Below are 19644 nucleotides of genomic sequence, written 5' to 3'. Positions count from 1 at the left end.
CCAGAATGTTCTTCAAACCAATTGTGAACAACAGTGGCCCGGTGACATGTTTGGAATCACGAAGTCCGTTAATGGATGCAAATGGTCTCCAAGAAGCTGAACATAACCATTTTCAGTTAATGATCGGTTCAGCTGGACCAGAGGATCCAGCCGTTCCATGTAAACGCAGCCTGGCAGTTTGGGTCCACGGCTTCATGCTGTCTGCGCCACACTCGAACCGTACCATCAGCTCTTACCAACTGAAATCGGGTCTCATGTGACCGGGCCATGATTTTCCAGTCGTCTAGGTTCTAATCGATATGGTTATGCGCCCAGGATAGGCGATGCAGGCGATGTCGTGCTGTTAGCAAAGAGCCGGCCGGTGTGGCCGAGCGGTTCTAGGTGCCTCAGTCTGGAACCGCATGACCACTACGGTCGCGGGTTCGAATCCTGCCTCGGGCATGGATGTGTGTGAAGGCCTTAGGTTAGTTAGGTTTAAGTAGTTCTAAGTTCTAGGGGACTGATGACCTCAGATGTTGAGTCCCATAGTGCTCAGAGTCATTTGAACCATTTTCTTCTTAGCAAAGATACTCGCATCGGTTGTCTGCCCATTAACACCAAATTCCGCCGCTCTGTCGTAAAGGACATGGTCGTCATATGTCCCACATTGATTTCTGCGGTTATTTCTCACAGCGTTGCTTGTCTGTTAGCACTGGCATCTTTACGCAAACGTCGCTGCTCTCGCTCGTTGTTGGCGACTGCATTGTCCGTGGTGAGAGGTGAAGACCGAAAGTTTGTATTCTCGGCACACTCTCGACACTGTGGATCACAGAATACTAAATTTCCTAACGATTCACGAGATGGAATGTCCCATGCATCTAGCTCCAACTACCATACCGCGTTCAGAGCCTGTTAATTCCTGTCGTGTGGCCACAATCACGTCGGACACCTTTCCATATGAATCACCTGCGTACAGATGCCAGCTCCGCCAATGCACTGCCGTTTCATACCTTCTGTACGCGATACTACGGCCATCTGTATGTGTGCATTTCGCTATCCCACGACTTTTGCCATCCCCATGTACAGCCTGGGCTGAATGTATTTAATTCTAAGCAATCTGTACGAAAAACTCTGATTTTCCTACCTCTTTCTGTGAGTAAGGTCCAAGGCGGCTCTTGAACTCGTCCAGTGCCAGAGCAACTCGCTTAAGAATCTTGTAGTACAGAGGAGATTTGGAGGCAGATGCTGGTGTGCCCCGCATGGACGGTTTTGTCTAGGAAACAAGCAGGCCGATATCATTAATGTCGAGTCAAACGAATGATAAGAGACAAAATCATCACTGACGGGACGTACCAGGTGGTAAAAGCAGCATCCACCGTCGTGACCCAGGTACTCCAGCATCCGGTTGTAGAATGAACCGTAGTAATCCTTGTTGATGGAGTCTGCGTTACCTTCAACGATTCGAGCGAACATCTCAAAGCTCGACGGATCACGAAGAGAGTGATTCTTGAGTTCGGTCTGCAAACGAGAGAGATTAAATAGCGAATGTCAGCTTATGAACTGGCGTTAAACATTTTTGTAAAATAAAACCAAGCTTCACTTACGTCAAGTACGTATCCAAAATTGATTGCTTCCAAAAGCCTTTCCTCCACTGTGCTGAGGTACCGTGTGAGTGAGCTGTCCGGCTCGACTCCTGAGACTGGTTTCTCGAAGTCAAGGGGTTCGATGTCAGGGAGGTGGTTCGAGAGCCTCTCCAGGTAGTACCGACTGAGGGTGGCCTTGATATCGTAGGAGAAGTGGTCACCTCGGTTGGTGTCGTTGGCCTGGCCGTAGTCCTCCATCTTGGCCCAGAAGGGGAAGCGGTAGTGCATGAAGTCTCGGAAGGCGAGCAGGCCCACGTCCTCGGTGTAGTAGGACAGCAGCTCGTCAGCTTCGTCAGCATAAGGGGGCCCGCTGTAGTTGGCATGGATCACGTACGGCTGCCCCTTGTTGAAAGTCTTCCCTGTTGTGGGTTTAAGGTAATTAATCATTAATTAATGTAACGACATACTTCTGCTTTCAAAAGTAACGAAGAATTACACTACTCGCCATTAAAATGGCAACACCACGAAGATGACGTGCTACAGACATAAAATTTAATAGACAGGAAGAAGATGCCGTGATATGCAAATGATTAGCTTTTCAGAGCATTCACACAAGATTGGCACCGGTCGCGACACCTACAACGTGCTGACATGAGGAACTTTTCCAACCGATCTCATACACAAACAGCAGTTGACCAACGTTGCCTGGTGAAACGTTGTTGTGATACCTCGTGTAAGGAGGAGAAATGCGTACCATCACGTTTTCGACTTTGATGAGGTCGGATTGTAGCCGCGATTGCGGTTTATCGTATCGCGACATTGCTGTTCGCGTTGGCCGAGACCCAATGACTGTTAGCAGAATATGGAATCGGTGGGTTCAGGAGGGTAATACGGAACGCCGTGCAGGATCCCAACGGCCTCGTATCACTAGCAGTCGAGATGATAGGCATCTTACCCACATGGCTGTAAAGGATCGTGCAACCACGTCTCGATCCCTGAGTCAACAGATGGGGGCGTTTGCAAGAGAACAACAATCTGCACGAACAGTTCGACGACGTTTGCAGCAGCATGGGCAATAAGCTCGGAGACCATGGCTGCGGTTACCCTTGACGCTGCATCACAGACAGGAGCGCCTGCGATGGTGTACTCAACGACGAACCTGGGTGCTCGAATGGCAAAAAATCATTTTTTCGGATGAATCCAGGTTCTGTTTACAGCATCATGATGGTCGCATCCGTGTTGGGCGACATCGCAGTGAACGCACATTGGAAGCGTGTATTCGTCATTGCCATATTCGCGTATCACCAGGCGTGTTGGTATGGGATGCCATTGATTGCACGTCTCGGTCACCTCTTGTTCGCATTGACGGCACTTTGAACAGTGGACGTTACATTTCAGATGTGTTACGAACCGTGGCTCTACCCTTCATTCTATCCCTGAGAAACCCTACATGTCAGCAGGATAATGCACGATTGCATGTTGCACGTCCTATACGGTCCTTTCTGGATACAGAAAATGTTCGACTGCTGCCCTGGCCAGCACATTCTCCAGATCTCTCACCTATTGAAAACGTCTGGTCAATGGTGGCCGAGCAACTGGCTCGTCACAATACGCCAGTCATTGCTCTTGATGAACTGTGGTATCGTGTTGAAGCTGCATGGGCAGATGTACCTGTACACGCCATCCAAGCTCTGTTAGACTTAATGCCCAGGCGTATCAAGGCCGTTATTACGGCCAGACGTGGTTGTTCTGGGTACTGATTTCTCAGGTTCTATGCACCCAAACTGCGTGAAAATGTAATCACATGTCAGTTCTAGTATAATATATTTGTGGAATGAATACCCGTTTATCATCTGCAGTTCTTCTTGGCGTAACAATTTTAAGGGCCAGTAGTGTTGGCTGATGTGACACAGTAGAATTGTGTATTACAATACACAGTAGAATTGTGTATTATAATACACTCCAAGACGAAAAAGAAACAGACGCACCACGAAGGATTTTTGCAAGTTGGTCACAAATTGATATTTATACAGGTATCTATGGAAAATGCAAAATTGTAAGCTTTGGCGGCCGTCGGTGAATGTGTAACGCTGCAGTGCAATTTTACCCTGCAGCTGACAGGTATAGTACACAGGGGACACGTCGATACCAGACCATTAAGTCTTTACTGATTTCATTCCGTGAACTCAGTTGGACAGTAACTACGCCTCGCAGACAGGCACGTGAACAATATATGCAGATGAAATTTGAAAAAGGACATGCAGTTGGGCTCAAAGAAGTTGGTTGGAGTAATCGGCGAATCCCTTGGCAACTTGGCAACTAAATAGGAGCAATGCCACTATTCGACAATGTGATCGGAGGCTTTCACGGCGTGTGTGTTGTTTTCAGGGCTCTCGGGTGTCCAGCCGGATTCAATCGTTGAAGTGGGACTTCAACGATCGCATCCGACTAGACATCCGAGAGCCCTGGAAACTTTATTCGACAATGTTGGCAGGAACGGGTGAACCATGGCCGAACACAGCGTCAAGAAGGAAGCGGTCGACGTAGAGGCACGACAGAACGTAAAGACCGACCAATCGTCATGGAGGCATCTCAGAGCACCGGATTCATCATTACCATCGATCCGATGTGCAATTGGGATCTCAGCGACCACAAGGACCATTGATAGGCAGCTCGCAGAACTGGGGCTGAGCTGACGGTGCCCTAGCGCCGACTACCATTGACCTCTGTGAGACTGAAGACGCCTGAGACAGTGGTGCGATACCAACTTGACTGCCTCCCGCCACGCCCACTGACGACCAAGACTAATGGTTTGGGCTGCCATTTCATTTCATAGCAGGACGCTTTCGGCGCCCTTATAACAGAGCATGTTCTACGTCTCATTTTGTTGCCCTTCATGGCAAGCCATCGTGGGCGTACGTTTCAGCATGATAAATTACGCCTGCACAAGCAAAGAGCTTCTACTGCTTCCCACCCTTAGCCAGGAAGGTCACCGGATCTCGCGCCAATTGAGAATGTTTGGAGCATTAAGAGCAGGGCCCTCCAACCAGCTCGGGATTTTGACGATCTAAGTGACAAATGGGCAGAATTTGGCACTATATCCCAACCCCATCAGCAGTGCCAATGCCAAGGCTGATGACTGTCTGCATACGGGCTAGAGGTGGATCAAATTGTTACTGACTTGCTCAGTTTGTAAAGCTTTTACTCTTGAATAAATCATCCAATTTTTCCTGAAATTTTGATCATTTATATGTCAGTACGTTTATGCCACATCTACCAATTTCCGTCCCATTCGTATAATTCCTTCGTAGTGAGTCTTTTTTCTGTCTTAGAGTGCATCTCAATATGACTCTTTCCGTCTTTGATGTAAATAAATGTCCTTGTTGTGAAAGCAAGCGACGCGTCTTACTTTTTGAGCTCGGAGCTACACCGAATATTTTTTTTTTTTTTTTGTGCCGAAAGCCGGGAAAGCATCGCCGCAGCTGACATGTGAAGATAATTCTGCAGGAATCGTACGGAGACAGTAACAGAACCATTCAGGTGCATCTACATTATGTGGATAACTTCAATGTAACATTCATAGAACGCAACCGAAGAAAAAATGTTCAAATGTGTGTGAATCCCTAAGGGACCAAACTGCTTAGGTCATCGGTTCCTAGACTTACACACTACTTAAACTAACTTATGCTAAGGACAACACACACACACACACACACACACACATACACACATATGCCCGAGGGAGGACTCGAACCTCTGGCCGCGCAGTTCGTGACAGGAGGCCTAAGCCGCGCGGCCACTCCGCTCGTAACCAAAGAATACAGGCAATAAAATCCTGAGGGGAAAATGTGAACGCCTGGTGAGAGAGTCTCAGCTCCGAATGTATTACGCGCCTTCCCAGAAGAAATTTGTCGTCGGTGGATAATCCATATAAGAACACAATATTTCTCAGAAGCAGACGTCCTAAAGTTAATGGAGTTTCTAGCGTAACAAGTAGATGGAGCACTCATTGCTCAGAAGACCCGCGGTGTGTTACAACCAAATTCAAACGCTCCACCCTCGGCTGCAGCTCTTAATGTACAGTCTGAACAAACTCATTCTAAACGCAGTAATGAGCGGATGGCAAACTATATTGCGTGTTCAGCGCACAATGCGCTCATTGGGGTCAGGACTGCCAAACCGAAAAGAGGTACAGGAGCGATACTGAGGTCTTGTAATAGCTGTTTCCTTATGATGATGATTGGTTAGTGGGGCGCTCAACTGCGCGATCATCAGTGCCCGTACACATTCCCAATCTGTACACAGTCCAATCTAGCCACGTTCATGAATGATGATGGAATGGTAGAACAACACAAATACGCAGTCCCCGGGCAGAGAAAATCCCCAACCCGGCCGGGAATCGGATCCAGGACCCCCTGATCCAGAGGTAGCAACGCTAGCCACTAGGACACGAGCTACGAACTGTTTCCTTATGTCGAGCAAGGCTATACTTTTAAGAATTCCTGGAGAAGAGGCAATGCTTTCTGTTTATTTAGTAAAGGCAGCCATCACAAAACTGTATGTGTCTACCAAACAGTTACATCTTCTAAACATCTACATAAAAAACGAGTTCTAGTTCAGTGGATAAGAAACTTCCTGGCAGATCAACTGTGTGCCGGACCGAGACTCGAACTCAAGACCTTTGCCTTTCGCGGGCAAGTGCTCTTCCCTCTGAGCTACCCACGTACGACTCACGCCCCGTCCTCACAACTTTACTTCTGCCACTACCTCGTTTCCTACCTTCCAAACTTTACAGAAACTCTCCTGCGAACTTTGTAGTTCTGAAAGGTTCGCAGGAGAGTTTCTGTAAAGTTTGGAAGGTAGGAAACGAGGTAGTGGCAGAAGTAAAGTTGTGAGGACGGGGCGTGAGTCGTGCGTGGGTAGTTCAGATGGTAGAGCACTTGCCCGCGAAAGGCAAAGGTCTTGAGTTCGAGTCTCCGTCCGGCACACAGTTTTGATCTGCCAGGAACTTTCATATCAGCACACATTCCACTGAAGACTGAAAATCTCATTCAGTGGATAAGGTAAACACAGGACGCCCCGGCTTCACGCATCTGCAGACAGCAAGCGTTTATGATTGCTTTAATGATACAGACCCCAGGGCCGATGGAAATTGTATTCTGGGCGCTGGCAGCCAGTCCACTTCTGTTATCAGATCTTTGATTGCCTCAATTTTTCAAGTGACAGACACTCGGACCCTGACGGTCGACGCATTTGAGTCTACGGTTACCACAGCTGAATCACACATTCTGGTCCATCTGAATTTACGAAGTATATGGAATAAGAAGCACACTACCATCAACGCCTTTGAGAGTTCACATTCCTTCAGCAACAACTCGTCTGTATGACGAGATGCCACAATTACACAACAGGAATATAACCTGTCACTCGCCTATTCTACTGACAAACATACGGATGCTCCCACTGATCTACTTGTAGCAGCCGATCAGCACTGGCAAAATGTTCATACCCCTACGAACATCTTCGATTCTGTTTTAATGTCCTGGAAGTCCGGCAGGATAAAAATGGTTCAAATGGCTCTGAGCACTATGGGACTCAACATCTTAGGTCATAAGTCCCCTAGAACTTAGAACTACTTAAACCTAACTAACCTAAGGACATCACACACACCCATGCCCGAGGCAGGATTCGAACCTGCGACCGTAGCAGTCCCGCGGTTCCGGACTGCAGCGCCAGAACCGCTAGACCACCGCGGCCGGGCCGGCAGGATACTTAGCGGATGTCGAGTAGGTGTTTCAGCGAGCTACACTGCCGTTTACCTTGTCAATCTCACGTCACAAGAGCCAACGGATAACAACATCAGGAGTTTCTGGGATATATAATGGATTAGTTTTTCTAAAATAACTGGGGGAAGTGGACGCTGGTTTGCAGAATGTATGAGTCTGGCGATATAGCATCTGACTTTCGGAAAAACATCAATCACACAATTCCTAAGATTTCAAGAGCTGAGAAGTCCGATAATTAATGGACAATCAGTTTGACAGCTCACGCATCCAAGTAGGTGACAACAATAAGGTACAGGAGAACGGAAAAGGAAACTGAGGACACATTAGATGACGATCAGTTTGGCTTTAGGAAAGGTAAAGGTCCCAGAGAAGCAGTTCTGGCGTTGCGGTTGATATGGAAGCAAGAAAAAAATAATCAAGACTAGTTCATAGGATTTGTCGACCTGTAGAAAGCGTTCGGCAATGTAGATGTTCGAATATCTGAGAAAAATAGGGGTGGGCCATACGGAAAGACAGGTAATATACAATGCCTGTAACAGCCAAGAGGGAATAAAAGGAGCGGAAGACAAAAAACGAAGTATGCGGATTGAAAAGGGTCTAAGATACGGGTGCTGTGTTTCGCCCCTAATGTTCAATCGATATATCGAAGAAGCAATGACAAAAATAAAAGAAAGGTCCAAGAGTGGAATTAAAATTCAAGATGAAACGATACAAGTGATAAGATTCGATGGATGACATTGCTGTCCTCAGGGAAAGTGAACAAGAATTACAGGAGCTGCTGAATGGAATGAACAGTCCAATGAGTACAGAATATGGATTGAGAGTAAACTGAAGAAAGACGAAAATAATGAGAATAAGCAGAAATGAGACTAGCGAGAAACTTAATATCAGGATTGGTGATGACGAAGTAGGTGAAGTTAAGGAATTCTGCTACCTGGGTGGCAAATAAACCATGACCGCGGAGCAAGGAGGATATAAAAAGCAGACTATCACTGGGAAAAAGGGCATTCTTGTACAAGAGAAGTTTACTTGTATGAAACATAGACCTTAATTCGAGGAAAAATTTTCTGATAATGTACGTCTGGACCACTTCATTGTTTGTTTGTGAGACATGAACTGTGAGAAGACCGGAGAAGAAGAGAATCGAAGCATTTGTGATGTGGTGCTTCAGAAGACTGTTGAAAATTAGGTGGGCTAATACGGTAAGGAATGAGGAGATTCTCCGTTACATCGGCTAGGAACGAAATACATGAAAAACATTGACGAGAAGAAGGGATAGTATCGTCAGCCACCAGTTAAGACATCACGGAATAACTTCCATGGCATTAAAAGGAGCTGTAGAGGGTAAAAACCGTGGAGGAAGACAGAGAGTGGAATACATCCATCAAATAATTAAGGACGAAGGTTGCTACCCTGAGATGAAGAAGTTGGCACTGGAGAGGAATTCGTGACGGGCCGCACGAAACTACTCATAAGGCACGTGACTCCAAAAAAGAAAGAAAAAAAGAGATAATTAGCTCTGAACAGGAATCAATGAGCACGAGAGGCTCCGCACGTTTGGAAGAGTTCGGTGAATCTTGTCTCATTCAAGGTGCTGCATTGGAAAAACGTCTACTGAAAACTCCCAGCGAGCCGAGACACGCTTACGACATAGATGTTAAAATACATAAGAGAGGACAACGATGAGTTAGCTTCTTCTGAAGCATATACGCAGGCGCCTTGTATTTGCTACGTCACGAAGTTAAAAAAAACACAAGGTACTGTAAAACGGTGAGTTGTTTTTTATGGATTTGCTCATGAAGAAAGCGCATCATCGTTTAATGACGTTTTAAAGACTAGTCTCAGCCCTGCTTCCAGCAGTAATGGTTGTGCTTATACGGTCCTGCCTACTATGTTTGGTCATTATAGCCGATATGACTCATGCTTTCCTTCAGCTTGATCTTCAGTCTGATGATCAAGACCTCAGGGTATTCCTGTGGTATAAGGTCCCTGTCACTGAAACTTCACAATCAGTTCAAAGAAGGGAGACGACAGTTCTCCGCTTCGAACGCCTTCCTTTCGGTCTCACATGCAATCCTCTTCTTTCACGAACTACTATCAAGGAACTGGCAACCACTTACAAGTCAAATTTTCCCACAGTTGCAGACTTAACACATAAGAATATGTACATAAATGACAATGCGGGTGAAACCAAAGGACAAGACGGATTGGTGGCTCCCTGCTGTGAGATGATCTCGTTGATGTAACAAATAGGGTTGCCATTCTCAAAGTGGGGAACAGATGCAGCACTCTTGAACGAAGTATCAAAAGTCCAAGGACAAGACATAAAAACGCACGCTACAGTACTGGGTGTACTATGGGACACTTGGGACACTTGGCTACTATTGTTTTGTTATCTTCACCACGCAGTTTTGACACTGCAGCTGCTAGGTCGCTGGCATTGGCAGAAACGAGAAAAAGGGGAAGTCGACATGAAGTGTTCCGGACAGTCCTGCATGTATGTCCATCCTTCTGATTGGAGGTTTGAGGGACTTTGGTCCCTTACTTCTGTAATAAAATCGAACACCAACAGCTGTCGTTACTATGTTATTTATTACATGGCTACCTTTTGGTGTTTCAGTACACCATCTCCAGGCCCTAACTGACGCTGAAGGGGTTAACTCCAGTCGTATACACGATTCATCAGTGGCCAACATATATAAACTGGTTTTCGAGACTACCTTTAACAAGTCACAAGAGTGAAACATCACGGGGGTTCGGTGATGATTTTGGCAGTCATATCATGGTATTAAATGGGCCCCATGATTAATCCGCCAGGCCGCATTGATGCCAAGGATTATGTGACCATTTTGGCTGATCAGGCCCATCCCGTGGTACAATGATTGTTTCCAATTTGTGATTATGTCTTCCGAGACGACAGGGCTCCTGTCCACACACCCGCACCATCCACGACTGGTTTTGGGAGCACGAGGATGAATTGTCGTATCTCTCCTGAACACCACAGTCACCCGCTCTTATCATTATTGAGCCTTTGTGGAGTGTGACCGCTATCCACCTCCATCATTGTTACCTGAACTTGTCACTATTTCGCAGGAAGAGTGGTATAACATTCGAAACTTCCTGGCAGATTAAAACTGTGTGCCGGACCGAGACTCGAACTCAGGACCTTTGCCTTTCGCGGGCAAGTGCTCTACCAGCTGAGCTATTCAAGCACGACTCACGCCCCGTCCTCACAGCTTTACTTCTGCCAGTACCTCGTCTCCTACTTTCCAAACTTTACAGAAGCTCTCCTGCGAACCTTGCACAACTAGCACTCCTGAAAGAAAGGATATTGCTGAGACATGTCTTAGCCATAGCCTGGGGGATGTTTCCAGAATCAGATTTTCACTCTGGCAAAGGTCCCGAGTTCGAGTCTCGGTCCGGCACACAGTTTTAATCTTCCAGGAAGTTTCACATCAGCACGCACTCAGCGGCAGAGTTAAAATCTCATTCTGGGTATAACATTCCTTTGAAAACCATACGGTACCTGCATTTATCCATTCCGGAACGACTGCCAACTGTTTTTCTTCACTGTGTTAGGCATGGAGGCATGGTAATGTGTTGTGTTCCCATATTTTTATCAACTCCCTTTATGTTGTAGAATACAGCTGATTGCTACCAAATATTACATCATCCATATCTAACTGACATGTTACTGCTTTTTAGTTGTTTTTTTTCCGTCTGCTTAATCAGAAAAAAATCACATTTTATCTGTAACTCAACATAGAGGAAATAAGTGATCATATTAATTCATCGACATTTATAACGACTTAAGAAAAGCAATTGCGTCTTCAGCTTGTGTAATACATATGTGTATCTGTGCTATGCAATATGAATATAATATAGCAAAGATGCGATTATTGTGACGTAATCATTTGGCTGCATCTCAACTGCACTGCGTTTGCTGTATGATGGCAACTTCAACGGGCATTTTATGAGTCTCATAATCGATTTACGAGGCACGCCATTTCGAATAAAACACTCGAGCTTTCGATAACTGTCTCCGCTACCGTCATCGTCAGTTGAAATCACTGATTGCCGGGGGTGGCACGGTGTTCTGCTTATACAGATAAATGGAAGCGTCTGCAACCTTCCAGAGGGGGCCTCAGTGGCGCATGCGCGGAAGGCAAGTTGAGCAGCTCCTAGAGGCTCCGGCCCGGAGCGCCACCGAGGCCCACGAGAGAGACAGGCCGTGGTGCGTACGTCACAGCACGTGACACTGAAGGTCTTACGAGTGCCAGCAGTCGCCTCCGGCGGCGAGCGAGGTTCTATTGCGACAAGTTTCATAATTTTTGACTGCGTACTTAACTACATGCCAGTTATCGATGGCACACGACAAAAATAAGACATTTAGTGGGTACCTTTTCAATTAAATATTGATTCCCTGTGGGCCCTGCAGGAAGCCGAGCGTTCACGAAGTGTGGCAGACAAGCTGACACGTGTGATGTCACAAATTCATTGGAGGGCCCGTATATCTCGTTGGTCCCGCGCGGCATCTAGTGACGTTACATGGAACGGGCAGCTGGCGCCACGGTTGAAACTGCCGCGCCTTCGTCCCTCTGCGACCCTACAAACGTCAGGCCTACCTCTTTTCTTTCATTCACTGTCCAAAGCCCGCCCCCATGCCCTACTAAGTGAGTATCCCTGGTCTCTTTTGAAGTTGTTGCTGTTTATTTCAATTTCGGCCGCATCTTTGATAACAGGATCCCAATATGATATCGTTTGAGCCATAACTCTCGCTTTTTCAAATCGTATTTTGTACCCGTTTTCTGGGCAGTTTTCAAATGGTTCAAATGGGTCAAATGGCTCTGAGCACTATGGGACTTAACATCTGTGGTCATCAGTCCCCTAGAACTTAGAACTACTTGAACCTAACTAAGCTAAGGACATCACACACACCCATGCCCGAGGCAGGACTCGAACCTGCGACCGTAGCGGTCGCGCCGTTCCAGATTGTAGCGCCTAGAACCGCTCGGCCACCCCGTCCGGCTATGCGTTTCAATTGCTGTAATTCAGACAATATATGGAACAAAGGCGTGGCTAAACATTACGCAGAAAACGGCATAAAATAAAATTTGAAAAAAAAACTAGTTTTGGCTCAAACAGCATCATACTGGGACTTTATTCTCAAAGAAGCGGCCGAAATTGGAATAAAAAGCAACAGTTTTAGCAGGGACCATGGGTGTACACACTTACAAGGACATGGGGGTGAGCTCTGCACATTGACCAAAAGAAAAGCCGTAGGCCTGACTCTTATAGAGAAGTGGGGGCGGCAGTTTGCAACATAGCGCCAACCACTCAAGCTGAGGCCCACAGAAAGTCAGGCCGCTGGGCGTACGTCACAAAAGTAGACTTGAGCTCGCTCGCTTGTTCAACTCAGAAGACGAACAAAACTGCGTTTCTACATTTGTTAGCTGGTAATTGGGTATTTATGTACATACGAGGATTTCATCTTTTACTGGAATCCTTTATTGTGGAGTCTTACTGTTTACCAGTTCTACAACGATCGGAAATCCATAGGCTTTGTTATGGCTGTACTGCGTACAATAAAATTAAAATCATGCCAAAATGATTATCGGTTCATGAGACAGCACATCTTCTATGCAATGAGGACTGTTAAGCAGAAGAGGCTAAATGCTATAAACAAGCTGTTAACTTACAGCATACTGCCAAGTTGTGTATTTGTTGTAGCACTAGTAATCAGTAAGACTTCGTTACAGAAGTTTCCAGTAGAAGATGCAATTCTCGTTAGTAAATACACTACTGGCCATTAAAATTGCTACACCAAGAAGAAATGCAGATGATAAACGGGTATTCATTGGACAAATATATTATACTAGAACTGACATGTGATTAAATTTTCACGCAATTTGGGTGCATAGATCCTGAGAAATCAGTACCCAGAACAACCACCTCTGGCCGTAATAACGGCCTTGATACGCCTGGGCATTGAGTCAAACAGAGCTTGGATGGCGTGTACAGGTACAGCTGCCCATGCAGCTTCAACACGATACCACAGTTCATCAGGAGTAGTGACTGGCGTATTGCGACGAGCCAGTTGCTCGGCCACCATTGACCAGACGTTATCAATTGGTGAGAGATCTGGAGAATGTGCTGGCCAGGGCAGCAGTCGAACATTAACTGTATCCAGAAAGGCCCGTACAGGACCTGCAACATGCGGTCGTGCATTATCCTGCTGAACTGTAGGGTTTCGCAGGGATCGAATGAAGGCTAGAGCCACGGTCGTAACACATCTGAAATGTAACGTACACTGTTCAAAGTACTGCCAATGCGAACAGGAGGTGACCGAGACGCGTAAACAATGGTACCCCATACCATCACGCCGGGTGATACGCCAGTATGGCGACGACGAATACACGTTTCCAATGTGCGTTCACCGCGATGTCGCCAAACACGGATACGACCATCATGAAGCTGTAAACAGAACCCGGATTCATCCGCGAAAATGACGTTATGCCATTCGTGCACCTAGGTTCGTCGTTGAGTACACCATCACAGGCGCTCCTGTCTGTGATGCAGCGTCAAGTGTAACCGCAGCCATGGTCTCCGAGCTGATAGTCCATACTGCTGCAAACGTCGTCGAACTGTTCGTGCAGATGGTTGTTGTCTTCAAACGCCCCCGTCTGCTGACTCAGGGATCGAGACGTGGTTGCACGATCTGTTACATCCATATAAGATGCCTGTCTTCTCGACTGCTAGTGATACGAGGCAGTTGGGATCCAGCACGGCGTTCCGTATTACCCTTCTGAACCCCCCGATTCCATATTCTACTAACAGTCATTGGATTTCGACCAACGCGAGCAGCAATGTCGCGATACGATAAACCGCAATCGCGATAGGCTACAATCCGACATTTATCAAAGTCGGAAACGTGATGGTACGCATTTCTCCTCCTTACACGAGGTATCACAACAACGTTTCACCAGGCAACGTCGGTCAACAGTCATTGGATTTCGACCAACGCGAGCAGCAATGTCGCGATACGATAAACCGCAATCGCGATAGGCTACAATCCGACATTTATCAAAGTCGGAAACGTGATGGTACGCATTTCTCCTCCTTACACGAGGTATCACAACAACGTTTCACCAGGCAACGTCGGTCAACAGTCATTGGATTTCGACCAACGCGAGCAGCAATGTCGCGATACGATAAACCGCAATCGCGATAGGCTACAATCCGACATTTATCAAAGTCGGAAACGTGATGGTACGCATTTCTCCTCCTTACACGAGGTATCACAACAACGTTTCACCAGGCAAAGTCGGTCAACTGCTGTTTGTGTATGAGAAATCGGTTGGAAAAGTTCCTCATGTCAGCACGTTGTAGGTGTCGCGACCGGTGCCAATCTTGTGTGAATGCTCTGAAAAGCTAATCATTTGCATATCACAGCATCTTCTTCCTGTCGGTTAAATTTCGCGTCTGTAGCACGTCATCTTCGTGGTGTAGCAATTTTAATGGCCAGTAGTGTAAAACCCAATTAACAGGTAACAGGTTTAGCAACGCATTTTGTCTGCTGAGCTGAGCGAGCGAGCTCCGGTCTACCGTCTTGACGTACGCGCCGCGGCCTGTCTTTCTCGTGGGCCTCGGCTCGCGTCATGTGACGTCACTTGGGTCTCGCGGAGGGGCGGGGCGGCTAAGAGCTGGCCAACTTGCCCTTCGCGCATGCGCAATTCCAGCTCTCTCTGAAAGGTCCCAGAAGCTACCATTACATCTCGTGCTAACCCCCGGCAGTCAGTGATTCAGCTCTTGATGAAGATGGCGGAGACAGTTATCGAACGCGAGAGTGTTTTATTCGAAATGATGTTGATGAGGTCCCATACTCCGAGGAGCGTAGGGGACGGTGCGGGAGACCCGCACCGCTGTACTAGGCAAGGTCCTAGCGGAGGTGGTTTGCTACTGCCTTCCTCCGACCGTAATGGGGATGAATGATGATGATGAAGACGACACAACACCCTGTCATCTTCAGGCAGGAAAAAATCCCTGACCCCACTGGGAATCGAACCCGGAACCCCGTGCGCGGGAAGCCAGAACGCTGGCGCAAGATCACGAGCTGCGACTTGCAAAGCGAAAAAACTTCATCGAAGAATGCCACTGCGAAAGACTTCGAAGATACATTGTATGAGGCTGATATATTCAGGGGCCTTATATGACGAGTTTTTAAATAACGACGGTTTCTTCTCATCAAACACTGTTCAACACTTTCAAGCGCCACAGGAAAACCATTTCACTCCCATCACACATCTGCGGAGAGACAGAAGTGTGAGACAATACAACACCGGTAAGGACAAGTATGGAGGCACGCAGGTACAGTTTCATATTCCACGACTGTATAGGGAAAGAGAGGGACAAATTACGGTACAAATTAGCCTCTAGAAGATACTTTGCTGTAACCTGGGGAGTATTCGCGTACATTTTCGTAAAGAAACGAAATTTGAAGACATCGTATTTAATATAACCCACCACAGCTATCGATGGGTAAGGTAACACAAACAACATGTCACTCTGGTCGTAACGTCCCTGCAGTTCCAAAGTGTTTCACAGACTACCATTACTGGAACCAGAAGGATGCTACACTATACTTGCCCCCCTTCTAACAGCCATGTACCGCAAGTCTCTAGAGGAACAGAAGCTTCCAAATGATTGGAAAAGAGCACAGGTAGTCCCAGTCTTCAAGAAGGGTCGTCGAGCAGATGCGCAAAACTATAGACCTATATCTCTGACGTCGATCTGTTGTAGAATTTTAGAACATGTGTTTTGCTCGAGTATCATGTCGTTTTTGGAAACTCATAATCTACTATGTAGGAATCAACATGGATTCCGGAAACAGCGATCGTGTGAAACCCAACTCGCTTTATTTGTTCATGAGACCCAGAAAATATTAGATACAGGCTCCCAGGTAGATGCTATTTTTCTTGACTTCCGGAAGGCGTTCGATACAGTTCCGCACTGTCGCCTGATAAGCAAAGTAAGAGCCTACGGAATATCAGACCAGCTGTGTGGCTGGATTGAAGAGTTTTTAGCAAACAGAACACAGCATGTTGTTCTCAATGGACAGACGTCTACAGACATTAAAGTAACCTCTGGCGTGCCACAGGGGAGTGTTATGGGACCATTGCTTTTCACAATATATATAAATGACCTAGTAGATAGTGTCGGAAGTTCCATGCGGCTTTTCGCGGATGATGCTGTAGTATACAGAGAAGTTGCAGCATTAGAAAATTGTAGCGAAATGCAGGAAGATCTGCAGCGAATAGGCACTTGGTGCAGGGAGTGGCAACTGACCCTTAACATAGACAAATGTAATGTATTGCGAATACATAGAAAGAAGGATCCTTTATTGTATGATTATATGATAGCGGAACAAACACTGGTAGCAGTTACTTCTGTAAAATATCTGGGAGTATGCGTGCGGAACGATTTGAAGTGGAATGATCATATAAAATTAATTGTTGGTAAGGCGGGTTCCAGGTTGAGATTCATTGGGAGAGTCCTTAGAAAATGTAGTCCATCAACAAAGGAGGTGGCTTACAAAACACTCGTTCGACCTATACTTGAGTATTGCTCATCAGTGTGGGATCCGTACCAGATCGGGTTGACGGAGGAGATAGAGAAGATCCAAAGAAGAGCGGCGCGTTTCGTCACAGGGTTATTTGGTAACCGTGATAGCGTTACGGAGATGTTTAACAAACTCAAGTGGCAGACTCTGCAAGAGAGGCGCTCTGCATCGCGGTGTAGCTTGCTCGCCAGGTTTCGAGAGGGTGCGTTTCTGGATGAGGTATCGAATATATTGCTTCCCCCTACTTATACCTCCCGAGGAGATCACGAATGTAAAATTAGAGAGATTAGAGCGCGCACGGAGGCTTTCAGACAGTCGTTCTTCCCGCGAACCATACGCGACTGGAACAGGAAAGGGAGATAATGACAGTGGCACGTAAAGTGCCCTCCGCCACACACCGTTGGGTGGCTTGCGGAGTATAAATGTAGATGTAGATGTAGATGTATAGCGCGTGACTGATAAAACGCGGAATTTTACAATGTAAACAAAGTGTGGCGAAGAAAGCAGAGGGTCCCGCTTACCTTGTAGGGTAGCTTGCCACGCCTCCTTGATGATGTCATTACTGACAAAGAGCGGGGGGTAGAGCTCGTAGAAGGGCGGCAGCGCGAGGTGGAAAAGATCGTCGCGGTGCAGCTTGACGACGTTGAGTACGTAGCAGAACAGAACGTCGTTCACGTGTTCCCTGGCCCAGGCGGCTGTCTGTGAATGGATAGAAGGGGTCAGAATGGTTCTCCTGTCGGGTCGTATTCGAATGAACGCCGGCACCCACCTCGTAGAAGGTGTCGAAGTCCTTGGCGGAGTACAGGAGATCGACGAGTGCCTTGACCTGGAGCTCGTCGTACTGGTAGTGGGCCGGGAGCTGTTCGCCGCGCTTCTTGATGTAGCCGCGTGTGTAGTAATTGACGAATTTGTTGACAATTTCTGGATCCTGGAACAAACGATATTCTCAGTAAGACAGCTCGACTCCGGCTGCATCATATTTACAAATTTCCCTGCTTTATCTACCTTGAAATCTCCAACGTGCTCATCAAACTTAAAGGAACTGGCAATCTCCTTCAGTTCAGGAAGCAGTGCAGGTTGTCCGACATGCCATATGAGCTGCAGAAGTTTCTTCTGCCGGAGGAGGAACTCCTTGCTAGCTGGAAAATGCATTATGATGTCAGTTTATTAATGCACCGTAGTTACATTAAGTAATACCATTCACCATAACAAAAGATAAACATTTTCTTTATGTAATGAAACAATTTTTTTTTCTGAATGAGTTTTTCACTCTGCAGCGGAGTCTGCGCTGATATGAAACTTCCTGGCAGATTAAAACTGTGTGCCGGACCGAGACTCGAACTCGGGACCTTTGCCTTTCGCGGGCAAGTGCTCTACCAACTATTTTTTTTTTCGTCGTTGATCGTTGTGTTTGGTCGTTGCGGACGTCACATGACATCCGTTAAAGCTCGTTTGTTGATCCGTCCACTCACTTTTTTTATTATAGGGGCCAACCAGCTCTCTGACCGAACACGAGCTGAGCTACCCAAGCACGACTCACGCCCCGTCATCACTGATTTACTTCTGCCAGTACCTCGTCTCCTACCTTCCAAACTTAACAGAAGCTCTCCTGCAGACCTTGCAGAACTAGCACTCCTTTCTTTCAGGAGTGCTAGTTCTGCAAGGTCTACGGTAGAGCTTCTGTTAAGTTTGGAAGGTAGGAGACGAGGTACTGGCAGAAGTAAATCTGTGATGACGGGGCGTGAGTTGTGCTTGGGTAGCTCATTTGGAGCCGGCATAGTAGCTCAGCGTGTTCGGACAGAGGGTTGGCTATCCTCTCTAATAAAAAAGCTGAGTTAATGGATCAACAACGAACTGAAACGGATGTCTTGCGACGTCCGCCCAGAGCAAATGCAGCGAACAAAAACGAACAAAATGAGATTTAAGAAGAAAAAAAAAAGGTTGGTAGAGCACTTGCTCGCGAAAGGCGAAGGTCCCGAGTTCGACTCTCGGTCCGGCAAACAGTTTTAATCTGCCAGGAAGTTTCAATTTTTTTGCTAATCGCTTTTCGATTTTTGAGATCACCAGGAAATGACAACTGACAGTCACAGGCGCAGATACAATAGCTTGCGACTGACACGGGTTCTAGCACCGATATTTAATATAAGATTTGCTAATCGATTCCTTGGAACGTGGAGAAGTTGTCCATGTTAAGCACAATCGACAGAACAAAACGGTTCGCATGTCAACCCTCGGAGCCGGCCGGAGTGGCCGCGCGGTTAAAGGCGCTACAGTCTGGAACCGCGCGACCGCTACGGTCGCAGGTTCGAATCCTGCCTCGGGCATGGATGTGTGTGATGTCCTTAGGTTAGTTAGGTTTAAGTAGTTCTAAGTTCTAGGGGACTTATGACCACAGCAGTTGAGTCCCATAGTGCTCAGAGCCATTTGAACCAACCCTCGGATGCGTACAGCTCGCACCAGCGGGAACGCAACACACACTGGCAACGCCGTCAGCACCACGTGTAACAAAATTGTTACAGCGTACGTGTTCGCTTCCTATTGTAACGATTTTCCTTATAGACCCTCTTTTTAATTTTCTGTCGTTGCGTATAGTTACCAAGTTCTGCTTTACACTGAAGCGCCAAATAAAGTGGCATGCTTATTCAAATATAGAGATATGTAAACAGGCAGAATATGG

The 19644-nt window shown here is 46.8% G+C and overlaps 1 protein-coding gene across 1 annotated transcript in view; it reads right to left on the bottom strand.

Annotated features, from left to right (window-relative positions):
• LOC126153070 (allergen Cr-PI-like) overlaps nucleotides 1-19644 on the bottom strand; it is a 47525-nt gene that overhangs the window by 9825 nt on the left and 18056 nt on the right. Inside the window, exons 2-7 of the mRNA XM_049916045.1 lie at nucleotides 17973-18106; nucleotides 17737-17895; nucleotides 17489-17666; nucleotides 1584-1981; nucleotides 1324-1497; nucleotides 1124-1252 (exon numbers count right to left, since the gene is read on the bottom strand). Coding sequence (XP_049772002.1) covers nucleotides 1124-1252; nucleotides 1324-1497; nucleotides 1584-1981; nucleotides 17489-17666; nucleotides 17737-17895; nucleotides 17973-18106 — 1172 coding nt within the window. The remainder of the gene's footprint in view (nucleotides 1-1123; nucleotides 1253-1323; nucleotides 1498-1583; nucleotides 1982-17488; nucleotides 17667-17736; nucleotides 17896-17972; nucleotides 18107-19644) is intronic.

Source organism: Schistocerca cancellata, chromosome 2 (genome assembly GCF_023864275.1).
Source record: "Schistocerca cancellata isolate TAMUIC-IGC-003103 chromosome 2, iqSchCanc2.1, whole genome shotgun sequence".
In the NCBI taxonomy this organism is placed as follows: Eukaryota; Metazoa; Arthropoda; class Insecta; order Orthoptera; family Acrididae; genus Schistocerca; species Schistocerca cancellata.
The sequence above is the reverse complement of the archived record's forward strand: the minus strand, read 5'-3'. Positions and strand labels throughout refer to the sequence as shown.